The 13,684-nt window shown below is 41.0% G+C and overlaps 1 protein-coding gene across 5 annotated transcripts in view; it reads right to left on the reverse strand.

Annotated features, from left to right (window-relative positions):
- The window catches only part of LOC130289957 (uncharacterized), a 131,553-nt gene that overhangs the window by 12,896 nt on the left and 104,973 nt on the right, over positions 1-13,684 (reverse strand). For all 5 annotated transcript variants that reach the window (XM_056537555.1, XM_056537552.1, XM_056537554.1 and 2 more), the window contains one exon: positions 4,779-4,937. In XM_056537555.1, coding sequence (XP_056393530.1) covers positions 4,779-4,937 — 159 coding nt within the window. The remainder of the gene's footprint in view (positions 1-4,778; positions 4,938-13,684) is intronic.

Genomic DNA, 13,684 nt, shown 5'->3' on the forward strand with positions numbered 1-13,684 from the left:
ATTCTTTCACTTTTACGGCCAGCTGTTCAAAAAACATGTGAGGTGTAAGTACTCACTATAACCCTTGTTACGTTCCTTGAGGGGTGTAGTTTCTAATATGATGTCACATGTGTGGGGTAACTGCTGTTCTTGCACAATGGGGACTTTGTAAATGCACATGGCCCCCCACTTCAATCCAACAAACTTTTCACTCCAAAAGCCCAATGGCACTCCTATTTTGAGCATTGCAGTGCGCCCGCAGAGCACTTTACATCCACATATGGGCTATTTTCTTTCTCAGGTGAAATTGCACTACAAATTTTGGGGGCCTTTTGCCCTATTACCCCATGTGAAAATGAAACATTTGGGGTAACACTATCAATATAGTGTGAAAAATCACAAAATTCTCTTTCAAAAAGCCAAATTTTGATCGTTGTCTTCTGAGCATTGTAGTGCGCCAGCATAGCACTTAACGTCCACATATGGGGCTTTTCCTTAATCTGGAGAAATTGGGCTTTCAATTTTGGGGTCCATTTTCTCTATTACCCTTTGTGCAAAAGAAACATTTGGGGTAACACCATCATTTTAGTGTTAAAAATCTAATTTTCCATTTTCACGTCCTACTTCAACACGAAGTCGTCAAACACCTGTGAGATGTTAAGGCTTAATATACCCGTTGTTACGTTCCTTGAGGGGTGTACTTTCCAAAATAGTATGCCATGAGTTTTTTTTTTTTTTTACTGTTCTGGCACCATGGGGGCTTCCTAAATGCAACATGGCCCCCAAAAACCATGCCAGCTAATTTTTTAAAAAGGAATCCCACAGTTGCTTTCCCTCTTGAGCCATGTTGTGAGCCCGCAGAGCATTTTATGTCAACAAATGAGGTATTTCCATACTCTAGAGAAATTGGGAAACAAATTTTGGGGGGCTTATTCTCCTTATACCAATTTTAAAAATGAGAAAAATGGGGCTACAAGAACATGTTAGTGTAAAAAAATGCAGATTTAGATTTTTCTCCTCCACTTTGCTGCTATTATCGAAAAACATCTAAAGGGTTAACAGAGTGTAATTTTGAATACTTTTAGTGGTGTAGTTTCTATAAAGGGGTAATTTATAGAGTATTTCTTACAGAAAGGCCCCTCAAATCCACTTCAAACTTAACTGGTCCCTGAAAAATTCAGATTTTTAAATTTTTGTGAAAATTTTGAAAATTGCTGCTATACTTTAAAGCCCTCTAATGTCTTCAAAAGGTAAAAACATGTCAACTTTATGATGTCAACATAAAGTACAGGGTGGGCCATTTATATGGATACACCTTAATAAAATGGGAATGGTTGGTGATATTAACTTCCTGTTTGTATCACATTAGTATATGTGAGGGGGGAAACTTTTCAAGATGGGTGGTGAACATGGTGGCCATTTTGAAGTCGGCCATTTTGAATCCAACTTTTGTTTTTTCAATTGGAAGAGGGTCATGTGACACGTCAAACTTATAGGGAATATCACAAGAAAAACAATGATGTGCTTGGTTTTAACGTAACTTTATTATTTCATGAGTTATTTACAAGTTTCTGACCACTTATAAAATGTGTTCAATGTGCTGCCCATTGTGTTGGATTGTCAATGCAACCCTCTTCTCCCACTCTTCACACACTGATAGCAACACCGCAGGAGAAATGCTAGCACAGGCTTCCAGTATCCGTAATTTCAGGTGCTGCCGAAGGGGCAAAACAAAAATTGGACCCTCAGTTTACGCAGAAGATTTTGTTCAGTGATGAGGCAAACTTTTATGTGAATGGTGAAGTTAACAAACAAAACCACCGCTATTGGTCTTACACTAACCCACATTGGATAGATCCCTCCAAGACTGTTGGAACACAAAAATTGATGTCATGGTGTGGTATATGGGGTACAAAGATAGTGGGGCCATTCTTCATCAATGGAAACCTCAAGGCCACTGGATATGCGAAATTGCTACATGATGATGTGTTTCCCTCTTTATGCACTGAAGCTGTCACGTTCCCTGAGATTTTCCAGCAAGATGGTGCACCACCACATTATGGGTGTCAGGTCCGAGCATTCCTAGATGAACAGTTTCCTGGAAAGTGGATTGGTCGTTGTGGGCTAGTTGAATGGCCCCCAAGTTCTCCCGATCTGACCCCCTTAGACTTTTATCTTTGGGGTCATCTGAAGGCAATTGTCTATGCTGTGAAGATACGAAAAGTGCAGCACCTGAAACTACAGATACTGGAAGCCTGTGCTAGCATTTCTCCTGTGGTGTTGCTATCAGTGTGTGAAGAATGGGAGAAGAGGGTTGCATTCACAATCCAACACAATGGGCAGCACATTGAACACATTTTATAAGTGTTCAGAAACTTGTAAATAACTCATGAAAGAATAAAGATACGTTAAAACCAAGCACATCATTGTTTTTCATGTGAAATTCCCAATAAGATTGACGTGTCACATGACTCTTCCTATTGAAAAAACAAAAGTTTGATTCAAAATGGCCACTTGCTCACCACCCATCTTGAAAAGTTTCCCCCCTCACATATACTAATGTGCCACAAACAGGAAGTTATTATCACCAACCATTCCCATTTTATTAAGGTGTATCCATATAAATGGCCCACCCTGTAGACATATTGTATTTTTGAATCAATATATAATTTATTTGGAATATCCATTTTTCTTACAAGCATAGAGTTTCAAAGTTAGAAAAGTTCAAAATTTTCAAAATTTTCATGAAAATTTGGGATTTTTCATAAAGAAAGGATGCAAGTAACAACGAAAATCTACCCCCATGTTAAAGTAGAATATGTCACGAAAAAAACAATCTCTGAATCAGAATGATAGGTAAAAGCATCTTGAGTTATTAATATATAAAGTGACAGTGGCCAGATTTGCAAAAAAGGGCTGTGTCCTTAAGGTGAAAATGAGCTGAGTCCTTAAGGGGTTAAAATACTTCATGGTGGCTAACCCCTTTAAGAGCAAAGGCTCTGAATACTTATGTCAATGCAATATTTTAGTTTTTACTTTTCAATAAATCAGCAAAGTTTTCCAAAAGCCGGTTTTCACTTTGTGATTATAGGGTACTGAGTGCAAAAAGATAAGGGTTTAGGGTAAGTTCACACATACAGGATATGCTGCATATTTTGTGCAGCTGATTTTGCTACCCATTAACTTCAACAGGTAACAAAATCAGCTGAAAAAAATATGCAACAGATCCTGTGCGTACCCCTTTCTGTGAAAAGAACATATAGAATAAATAACACTTTCTGCCAAAATAGCTCAATTCAAGGGACTTTCACATGATCGAGTATTGCTACTATAAGCAAAGGATATTTTTATGAGTAAATTATAAATATTAAAAGAATAGATGGAAATAAGAGAACTCTTGTAAAAAGCATGGGTCTAATTTTTCAAACAAAGGGGTTTTGAACCATGGCAGTGTGACAGTATTTATTTTCAAAAAGATTCATAAGCACAGCTGGGTCCTGCTTCCCTGTTGTCAGCAAAAAATAGATGTGGTATGATTCCACTGCGCTGTATGTATTCTGGCCTCTAAAACAAACACCTGCTGAGCAAAGGAAAAATTATAGTTTTCCACGTATAAATATCTGTCACATTTTCATTTTGGTGACAGTGAGCACAATAAGGTCTGCAATTCAAATGTTTACCAGGCTTTATGATAAATAGCTATGTCAAGCTACAAAATATTGTATAAAATAAATATCGCTAAAAAGTGCACTCAAATGTGTTAAATGACTGCAAACATCAGAGGAAAGTGGCAGAAGAAAAAGTAGATGTAAATATAATGGTTTTTTTTTAAGTGTGTTTTTTTGTTTTTTGTTTAAAGTGTAAATGCATAACTTTAAAGGGATAAAGGCAATCCTGCACTGAAATGATTGAAATGATATAGTACGGTTGCCAAGGTTTCTGTTTTAAGTGTTTTTATACAAAAAGAAAAATGTCAACAAATAAGCGCGATTGTCAGTATGACAAGTCATTAATGTTGGCAAGACTTGCATTTAAAGCTGGCCTTTTCTCATCAATACAATCCCCACGAATGCTTTTTACATCTATCCAAGCAAGGGCGCAGCAGTCCATTCAAAATTAAGTGCAGTTTTATTGTCACAGCAACGTTTCAGCATCTCAATGAAGCCTTTATCAAATATGTCGCAAATGGACAATCCTTTGTTCCTACAAAAGATAACTTGCTACTAGGGTTATGGCCATGGCTTATTCTCCAACCCCCATTACAAAAATTAGCATGTTAGTGGTAGAGTCTGGCCGAATAACTGCTTAAAATTTTTTATGGAATTGTAGGAAAATAAGGGAATTTTGGAGGGCGATCTTCTGCAATATAGAAGAGAAATTTGGCCTTGATAAACTGACATTTACCATCGTATGTTGAGGGACCACTGTATTCACTTGCAGCGTGATACAGGAAGACAGGAACATACAATTCCAATCTACTTGTAGGATAGAGGGATAATCTATATGTTCAATAGAGTCTTGACTGAGGGGGCATTCCGCTATGGAAAGTATTACATGGGTTTGGCAGCCCCTTTCGAAAGCGTTTCACTGGTTTCCATGTCATGCCATAAAACATACTCAAGCAGCTGTTTCCTGGTCCTGGCTGGGAAATGCTCAGCTCTGTGAAAGCTCAGTAGACTTCAGAGCAGCTGTTTATAATAATAGTTTTACTTCACACGTAACAGCAAGCAGATCAATTGCGAAGCACTATACAATGAATAGATGATGGAATGATTGTGCTAAAGTAACGCTCAAGATACCTGTTGCATCGCCATTAGCCGGGAATAATTGGCAGCTTTCACTAATGCTTCAGCCGCTCGTTTTGCCCGCTGCTGAGGAGCACCTTTGGGAAATGCTGGCAGTACTGCAAGAACATTCTCCACAGTAAATTCCTGACTCACAGAACACTCAATTTTTGCCTGTAATACAAACATAATAAAAGTCAACTGGTGGAAACCAAGAAAGCATCTTCTTCAATAAAACCCAGGTGGAAACAAGCTGAATAAACAGATAATATATGGGGAATTATAAAGTCATAAACATGAATAAAAATCAAAGCACAGACAATTTAAGCTAGCTAAATGTTTATAGCTCTCCTTATATGACCCCAGGTTTTCATGCAATCTACATTACACATTGAGTAGAAGGCAACCAGAATATAGAAGTCAACAAAAATGGAAAAAAACATTTTTGAAAATTGAAAAACAGTCCAAATGTGCATATATAGAAGGTGTCATCATTGCCTTCTGTCTAAAAGGGTTAATCCTAAACTTAAAGAGTACCTCACATGATCTTGTTAAATTTTATATTCCTTCCAGTTCACTGCCCCCATCATGATAAACCACCCCTGTCTTTATTTTTATTATTTTATAGCTTTCTACCTTGATACTGCTCTGTATTTTCTGCTCAGTCTCAGTAAGATTCACAGACTGGGAAGGGGTGTTCGCTCCCCAGCAGGTGTGAACTTCCTCCCGCACTCTGCTACACACAGCCCAGAGCAGTTAAGTGTGTGAGATTAGCTCTGATTGGATAAGGCTGCACACACCCTCAGCATTTCCTGCTTTTGGACTTCTGCCAGGCCAGCAAGAGTCCAAAGTCTGTGCAAATGATAGGGGAAAATTTGCTCTAGTCAAGTAGAGAGACACCTAGTGGCAGCTTTTTTAAACACAAATAAAACATAGAAAACTTCATTTTTTTAAAAACTATTTACATTAGAAAGATTTTTTTATTTACCATAAGGACTGCAATAGCAAAAAATTTTTAATGACCGTGCCCATTTAAACGTTATAAGCTATCCACAGTGAGGAGTATACATTGTTGAGTAGAGATGAGTGAGCTGACCGGGCCATACCCGGATTCGACCCGACCTATGAGTTTTGCTCGGCCCGCAGAACTCTTGAACTTTTCCCGAGTCGGTTTGCGCGAACCAGTTAAAGCACAGAAAATACATAAAAAAAACAATGGTGTTTTGGCATCCAGAGAAAGCGGGAGGATCAGGGAGAGGTGGCATCACATCAGGTGACCAGCATATCACATGATAACCCAAGGTTATCACATGATTTTCTTGTTTTATGTGTCAATCAGCACAAAGGCCAATAGGAGACAGCAAGAGAGATGGCAGTTTTACACATCCATAAGGGCTCACACGTTGTTTGTGCAGTCAGAGAGGAGAGAGAGAGAGAGAGAGAAAGGGAGAGACAGGAAGACAAAGAGAGAGAGATATAGGGATAGAAATAGGAAAGAGATAGGGAACAAAGAAAAACAGGCATTGTGTGTATGTGTACAGTCATGGCCGTAAATGTTGGCACCCCTGAAATTTGAAAAGAAAATGAAGTAATTCTCACAGAAAATGATTGCAGTAAATCGTGTTTTGCTATACACGGTTATTCCCTTTGTTTGTATTGGAACTAAACCAAAAAAGGGAGGAAAAAAAGCAAATTGGACATAATGTCACACCAAACTCCAAAAATGGTCTGGGCAAAATTATTGGCACCCTTAAATTAATATTTGGTTGCACACCCTTTGGAAAAAATAACTGAAATCAGTTTCTTCCTATAACCATCAATTCTTAAACCTCTCAGCCGGAATGTTGGACCACTCTTCCTTTGCAAACTGCTCCAGGTCTCTCTTATTGGAAGGGCACCTTTTCCCCACAGCAATTTTAAGATCTCTCCACCGGTGTTCAATGGGATTTAGATCTGGACTCATTGCTGGCCACTTCAGAACTCTCTAGCGCTTTGTTGCCATCCATTTCTGGGTGCTTTTTGACGTATGTTTAGGGCCATTGTCCTGCTGGAAGACCCAAGATTTCGGACGCAAACCCAGCTTTCTGACACTGGGCTGTACAGTGCGACCCAAAATCCGGTGGTAATCCTCAGATTTCATGATGCCTTGCACAAATTCAAGGCCCCCAGAGGCAGCAATAAAAACTCAAAACATCATTGAACCTCCACCATATTTCACTGTAGGTACTGTGTTCTTTTCTTTGTAGGCCTCATTCCATTTTCAGTAAACAGTAGAATAATAAGTAGAATAATGTGTTTTACCAAAAAGCTCTATCTTGGGCTCATCTGTCCACAAGACCTTTCCCCAGGAGAATTTTGGCTTACTCAAGTTCATTTTGGCAAAATTAAGTCTTGCTTTTTTATGTCTCTGTGTCAGCAGTGGGGTCCTCCTGGGTCTCCTGCAATAGCATTTAATTTCATTTAAATGTCGACGAATAGTTCGCGCTGACACTGATGCTCCCTGAGCCTGCAAGACAGCTTGAATATCTTTGGAACTTGTTTGGGGCTGCTTATCCACCATTGGGACTATCCTGCGTTGATACCTTTCATCAATTTTTCTCTTCCGTCCATGACCAGGGAGATTAGCTACAGTCCATGGGTTGCAAACTTCTTGGCAAATCTAGATCTCTGGAGATGGACTTGTAACCTTGAGAATGTTGATATTTTTCCACAATTTTAGTTCTCAAGTATTCAGGCAGTTCTCTTCTCATCTTTCTGTTGTCCATGCTTAGTGCGGCACACAGACACACAATGCAAAGACTAAGTGAACTTCTCTCCTTTTTATCTGCTTTCAGGTGTGATTTTTATATTGCCCACACCTGGTTATTGCCCCAGGTGAGTTTACAGGAGCATCACATGCTTGAAACAATCTTATTTTTCCACAATTTTGAAAGGGTGCCAATAATTTTGTCCAGCCCATTTTTGGAGTTTGGTGTGACATTATGTCCAATTTGCTTTTTTTTCTCCCTTTTTTGGTTTAGTTCCAATGCACAAAAAGGGAATAAACATGTGTATAGCAAAACGTGTTACTGCAATCCTTTTCTGTGAGAAATACTTCAGTTTCTTGAAAAATTTCAGGGGTGCCAATATTTACGGCCATGACTGTATGTGTGTGAACAGGAGCCACAATTCTCATCTAGGAGTCAGAATCCATTCCTAATTTATAACATCCAGAGTGCACAAATCCTATAGGGGCTATACAAGGATTCACAGCAAAAAAAAAATCCCCAGCCTGTGTGTGTGGGCTGTTCATAGGGGGACCTCGTGTCCATTTATACACAAGCCTTATCGTGTACCACAAAGCCCAGCAAGCCTTTTTAAAGGCTGATACAAAAGACAAAACACAACAAGCAGTGAACTGAGCAAAGCTGTGCTGCGGCAGACCTGTATGATAGCCATACATTTGTAAAGTGCCTTAAACACAGCATAGCTTTACTCAACAAACACCTTTAACCCCTTAAGGACCAACCCAAATAAACCTGTACGCCCCTGAAAGACCAGGCCTGTTTTTTCAAATCGGGAATGTCTGGCTTTATTAGAGAATAACTCTGGTAACGTTTTGCCAATCACGATAATTCTGACATTGTTTTTTGTCACAAGTTGTCCTTTATGTACATAGTAAAAGTAAGTCGATATCATTTGTAGTTTTTTTTTTTACAATGCAAAAAATCATGAAATTTTTTTTAAAAAATTACGATTTTTTGCTATTTTAACACTAATAGGTTGCATATATTTATACATACTGACCAAATAGTTTATGAAACTTATACTTTCAGATGTCTACTTTATTTTGACAGCATTTTTTTTTGTTTTGAAAAGTACAGTTTTTTTGTGTGCTATGCAAGATTTGCAGAAATTTGAAGGTGGGAGAACATAGGAACACCCCCCAAATTACCCAATTTTAAAAACTAGACCCCTAAGGTATTCGCTAGGGGGTACAGTAAGTATCTTAACACCATCGTTTTTTGGCAGGAATTATTACAATGTCAGAGTTAAAAATTCGAAATTTGCCTTTTTTCACAAATGCATAATTTGTGGGGCATATTTTTTGGACATCACTTCTGATATTGCAAGAAATGCACCCTATATTTTATTAAGCTGCTCGGCCCGTGTTTGGAAATACCCCCCACTTAGGCCATATTTGGTTCCTTGGCCGCGTGGTAGGACCCCAAAGGAGAGGAGCCCCCTTTGGCTTTCAGGGCATCATTATATGAATAGTCCCCATTCATACTGCACTTTTGCAGTATCGGTGTCCGTTGTCATGTCAAAAAAGGGATCCAATGTATACTGTACCGTCTTATTCAGAAATGACTGGAGCTGCTACAGTATACGTCAGCATCACTCTTTTTGACATGATGCTGACGGATACCTCTAACACTGTGGAAATGCAGTATGAATGGGACGCAGTGTAGGGTCACATAGAGCGCATCTGCAGCATGTTTCACACCGTGGATGCCTCCGGCAGTCACAAGGGCGAGATCACTGCTGTGGCTGGCTAGCTCAGTGTGTCCGCTCATGACTGCCGGCGGGAAATCCGCCGCTATTTGTGGACACACAAAGCTACACAGCCGCAGCAGGGAGCTCATTGTTGTGACTGTTGGCGGGCATCCGCAGCATGTAATATGCTGCGGATGTGTGCCGTGTGATCCTACACATTATACATTTTTATTTTTTACTATATTTATTTAATAAATGTGTTTTTTATAATTTTTTTACACTTTTTTCACACTTTTTTTACACTTTGTTTTTATTTATTTATTTTTTTACTTTTTTTTTTATACTTCTTGCTTTTATACACTTTTATTTATTTTATTTTTCATTTTTTTTTAATGCTTTGGAATACTATTCCAAAGCATTGCAGATATATGCTGCCTGCCAGTTTTACACTAGCAGGCAGCATATGAGGACGTGCCTCTGGCACGTCCTCACAGGCAATAACCGGGGCAGACCTGGGGGTCCTTGTAAAGACCCCCGGCTGCCCAGGTAAGCAGCAGCACCCCGCGATCATTGCGGGGTGCTACAGGAGACAGAGGGAGCCCCCTCCCTCTGTCAAAACTCCTTAAAGCTCGTGGTCGCTTCCGACCGCGGCTGTAAGGGTTAAACTGCCGGGACCGAAGTTGTCTTCGGTCCCGGCAGTGCGGCAGGTCCCCGCCCGCCGGGGATTACACACAGCACCCCGCGATCGCGCTGCGGGGTGCTGCAGGGGTGACAGAGGGAGCTCCCTCTGTCATAACACTTACAGCCAGCGGTCACTTCCGACCACAGCTGTAAGGGTTAAACTGCCGGGACCGAAGTTTACTTCGGTCCCGGCAGTGCGGCAGAGTCCCGGCTGTGTGTTACAGCCGAGTCCCTGCCGCGTTCTCGTGGGTGCACTGGGCAGCACCCACGAGAGCCATGGACGAGTATACACGTCCTGGTGCGGGAACGTTCATCCTGCCTGGACGTGTATACACGTCCATGGTCGTTAAGGGGTTAAAGGGGTATTCCAGGCCAAAACTTTTTTTTATATATATATATCAATTGGCTCCGGAAAGTTAAACAGATTTGTAAATTACTTCTATTAAAAAATCTTAATCCTTCCAATAGTTATTAGCTTCTGAAGATTTCTGTCTAACTGCTCAATGATGATGTCACGTCCCAGGAGCTGTGCATGATGGGAAAATATCCCCATAGGAACTGCACAGCTCCCGGGACGTGAGTCATCATTGAGCAGTTAGACTGAAAACAACAACTCAACTTCAGAAGCTAATAACTATTGGAAGGATTAAGATTTTTTAATAGAAGTAAATTACAAATCTGTTTAACTTTCTGGAGCCAGTTGATATATATATATAAAGTTTTGGCCTGGAATACCCCTTTAAATCTGTCTGTTTGGGACATAGTAGCACCTTATAAGGGGGTGCATTTCACAGGGGGCAGCCCTATTAATACATTATTAGTGAACATTATATTGGTTTAAGCAAACACTGTTTAAATCTGTCTGCTTGGGACATAGCAGCACCTTAAAGGAGTACTCCAGTGGAAAAAAAAAATTTCCATTCAACTGGTGCCACAGAGTTAAACAGATTTTTAAATTACTTCCATTTTAAAATCTCAAGCCTTCCAGTACTTATCAGCTGCTGTATGTTCTAGAAAAAGGTGTGTAGTTCTTTCCAGTCTGACCACAGTGTTCTTTGCTGCCACCTCTGTCCATGTCAGGAACTGTCGGGAGCAAGAGAGGTTTGCTATGGGGATTTGCTTCTACTCTGGACACTTCCTGACATGGACAGATGTGGAACAGAGAGCACTGTGGTCAGACTGGAAAGAACTACACAACTTTCTCTGTAGTATACAGCAGCTGATAACTACTGGAAAGTTTAAGATTTTTAAATAAAAGTAATTTACAAATCTGTAAAACTTTCTGGCACAAGTTGATTTGAAAACATTTGTTTTCCACCGGAGTACCCCTTTAACAATGGGGAGCATTTCACAGGGATCAGCCCTGTTAATACGTTATTCGTGAATATTATATTGGTTTCTGCGAACAGTGTTTACATCTGTCTGTTTTGGACATAGCAGCGCACTAAAAAGAGTCTGGATCCCACGAGCAGTAGTCTTCTCAAAAGGCTGTACGTTTTTTGGGATAAATGGAACTTGCGTTATACCTATCTGCTTGTAAAAAAACTAACCTACAAATCCAAATGATCCTTCAAAACTATGTCCTCTGGCAGTAAGAATGTTGGTGCCAGTACCAGCACCAGTACAGGAAGTGCCAACAGCAGCCAAATGCCTGGTGCTAGTAGTAGTAGCCGCATCAGCTGTTCCAAGTTCTCCCTGCCTGCCAGAGGCTATTCTGTTCAGCGGATGATCAGGCTTTTCCGGACTACATGTGTATTAAGGAGGAGACAAAGTATTTTGACAATGTTACGGTGAGTGACCTGTCAGTGGATTCCTCTGTGTCTACAGTCACATGGTGCGGTAGAACTGTCCGTCCGATACGCTGTGTTTCTTCATCTCCGTCTCTGCCTTCCACCCCTACTGCTAAGAGGAAGGATAGAACTAGCTCCAGGGAGGAGTTGTGTGAGGAGGAGAGTCAAGCTTGGAGTGTGTTGCTGAGGTGGTGAAGGTGGAACCACAACATGAGGAAAACGATGCTGATACTGATAATCCTACAGATCTCTCCCAACTGTCTAACAGCCAGGCCTCGTCCACAGGCAACTCATTTTCTGGATTTGCCTCATCAGTGTCGTGTACTCCTCCCTGATCCCGTCAGTTATGCATTGTGGAATCCATGTCCTCTAGACAACAGTATTGTCCCAGTCACCCTGTTGTCAACTACTGTGCCACCACCATCACCCTTGGTGGTGCAAACTCCAGCCAGGCCTGAGCACCCTAGCTGGGGCAAAATCCTAATAAAACTCATTTTGTCCCTGCCTGGGTCATCTGGCTGGCAAAAATGGGAAAACATTTTTTTTGTTACTTCCAGCCAGGCCTGGGCCGCCTGGCTGGCGTAAAATAAAAAAATATTAATAATTTGTCCCTGTTTGGCACCTTTGCTAGATCTTGCTGTCAAACATTTCTGGTCCTTACTTGTGCGGGTCTCAGTGATGGGAAAATCTTTAAAGGGAACCAATCATCAGATTTTACCCTATATAATGCTTGGCAAAGCGTTATATAGAGTAAAATCTTTATCTTCACCATCCCCAGGGGATGCTCCTGCCCATAGGGATTGTGAAGATATGAAGTTATAAACTAGTCCTCGTCAGCCCCACAAGTAGTCCCCTGGGCGGGGAGCTCCTCCTATCAGGTCCTGTTCTTTGGCTGGCAGCAACGCCCCCTCGGCTTGATTGACGGGCTGCGTCATCGCTCTGCTCACTGAACAGACGGAGCAGAGCGATGATGCGGCCTGCCAATCAAGCCGAGGGGGCATCGCTGCCATCCAAAGTAATGGGACCTAGTAAGAGGAGCTTATCGCCCAGGGGGCTACTTGCAGGGCCAGTGCGGACTAGTTTATAACTTCATATGTTCACCATCCCTGGTGGCAGGAGCGTCCCCCGGGGATGGACACAGAGTTTAACCTATATAACGCTTTGCTAAGTGTTATATAAATCTGATGATTGGTTCCCTTTAAGGAACCTGTTACTTACAGCCAGGCCTGGGTCGCCTGGCTGGCAAAATTCAAAAATGCCTGCAACACCAGTCTGCAAACTCCGGCTGTACGCTGGCTAATGACAGTCCAACAATTCTGTAGTTACTCCTGAAAAGGGATCATTTTTTGAACGTCTGGAGAAATCTGTGCCATCTTCTTCTTCACTTGGCAGACTAAAAAGCTCTTGTTACTCCCAAAAAGGGATCATTTTTGGAACGCTTGGAAAAAGCTACTGTGGCTTCAGATACCTCTGTGTGCATTTTAAGAACCACAGGTACCTGCCAGGGATACATGATGCTGCTTTAATATTATTTGAATAATCCTCAAAAATCCGCCAGCGCATTTAAAAAGCTGTTAGTTAGCATGGGTTACCACACGTCGCCATAACTTAGCCTTAAAAACACTTAAAAACAACTTGAATACAGTGTTAGAGAAGGCTTCACAGCTGTTAGGCAGTGTTAGAAAGATGTTTAGGGCGAATTTTAGTTTGGCGAAACCAGCAAGTCAAACTTTTCAAAAGTTCACTCATCTCAATTATTGAGTAATGAGGGAAAGTCTTGCTGTACACATGTTCGCATAACAATTGAGCAAGACTGTCATAAGATTATAGAGTATAGATGAAGAACAGACAAGGTGGTACATCCGCGTCTTGTTTAAAATGGCAACATCATAGGGGAACGACCCAGTGGTCGAGCAACCCAAATATTGCTAGACCTAGCCACCAGCTCTGGGCCACACCACCTTACAGACACAA

Source organism: Hyla sarda, chromosome 1 (assembly GCF_029499605.1).
Source record: "Hyla sarda isolate aHylSar1 chromosome 1, aHylSar1.hap1, whole genome shotgun sequence".
In the NCBI taxonomy this organism is placed as follows: Eukaryota; Metazoa; Chordata; class Amphibia; order Anura; family Hylidae; genus Hyla; species Hyla sarda.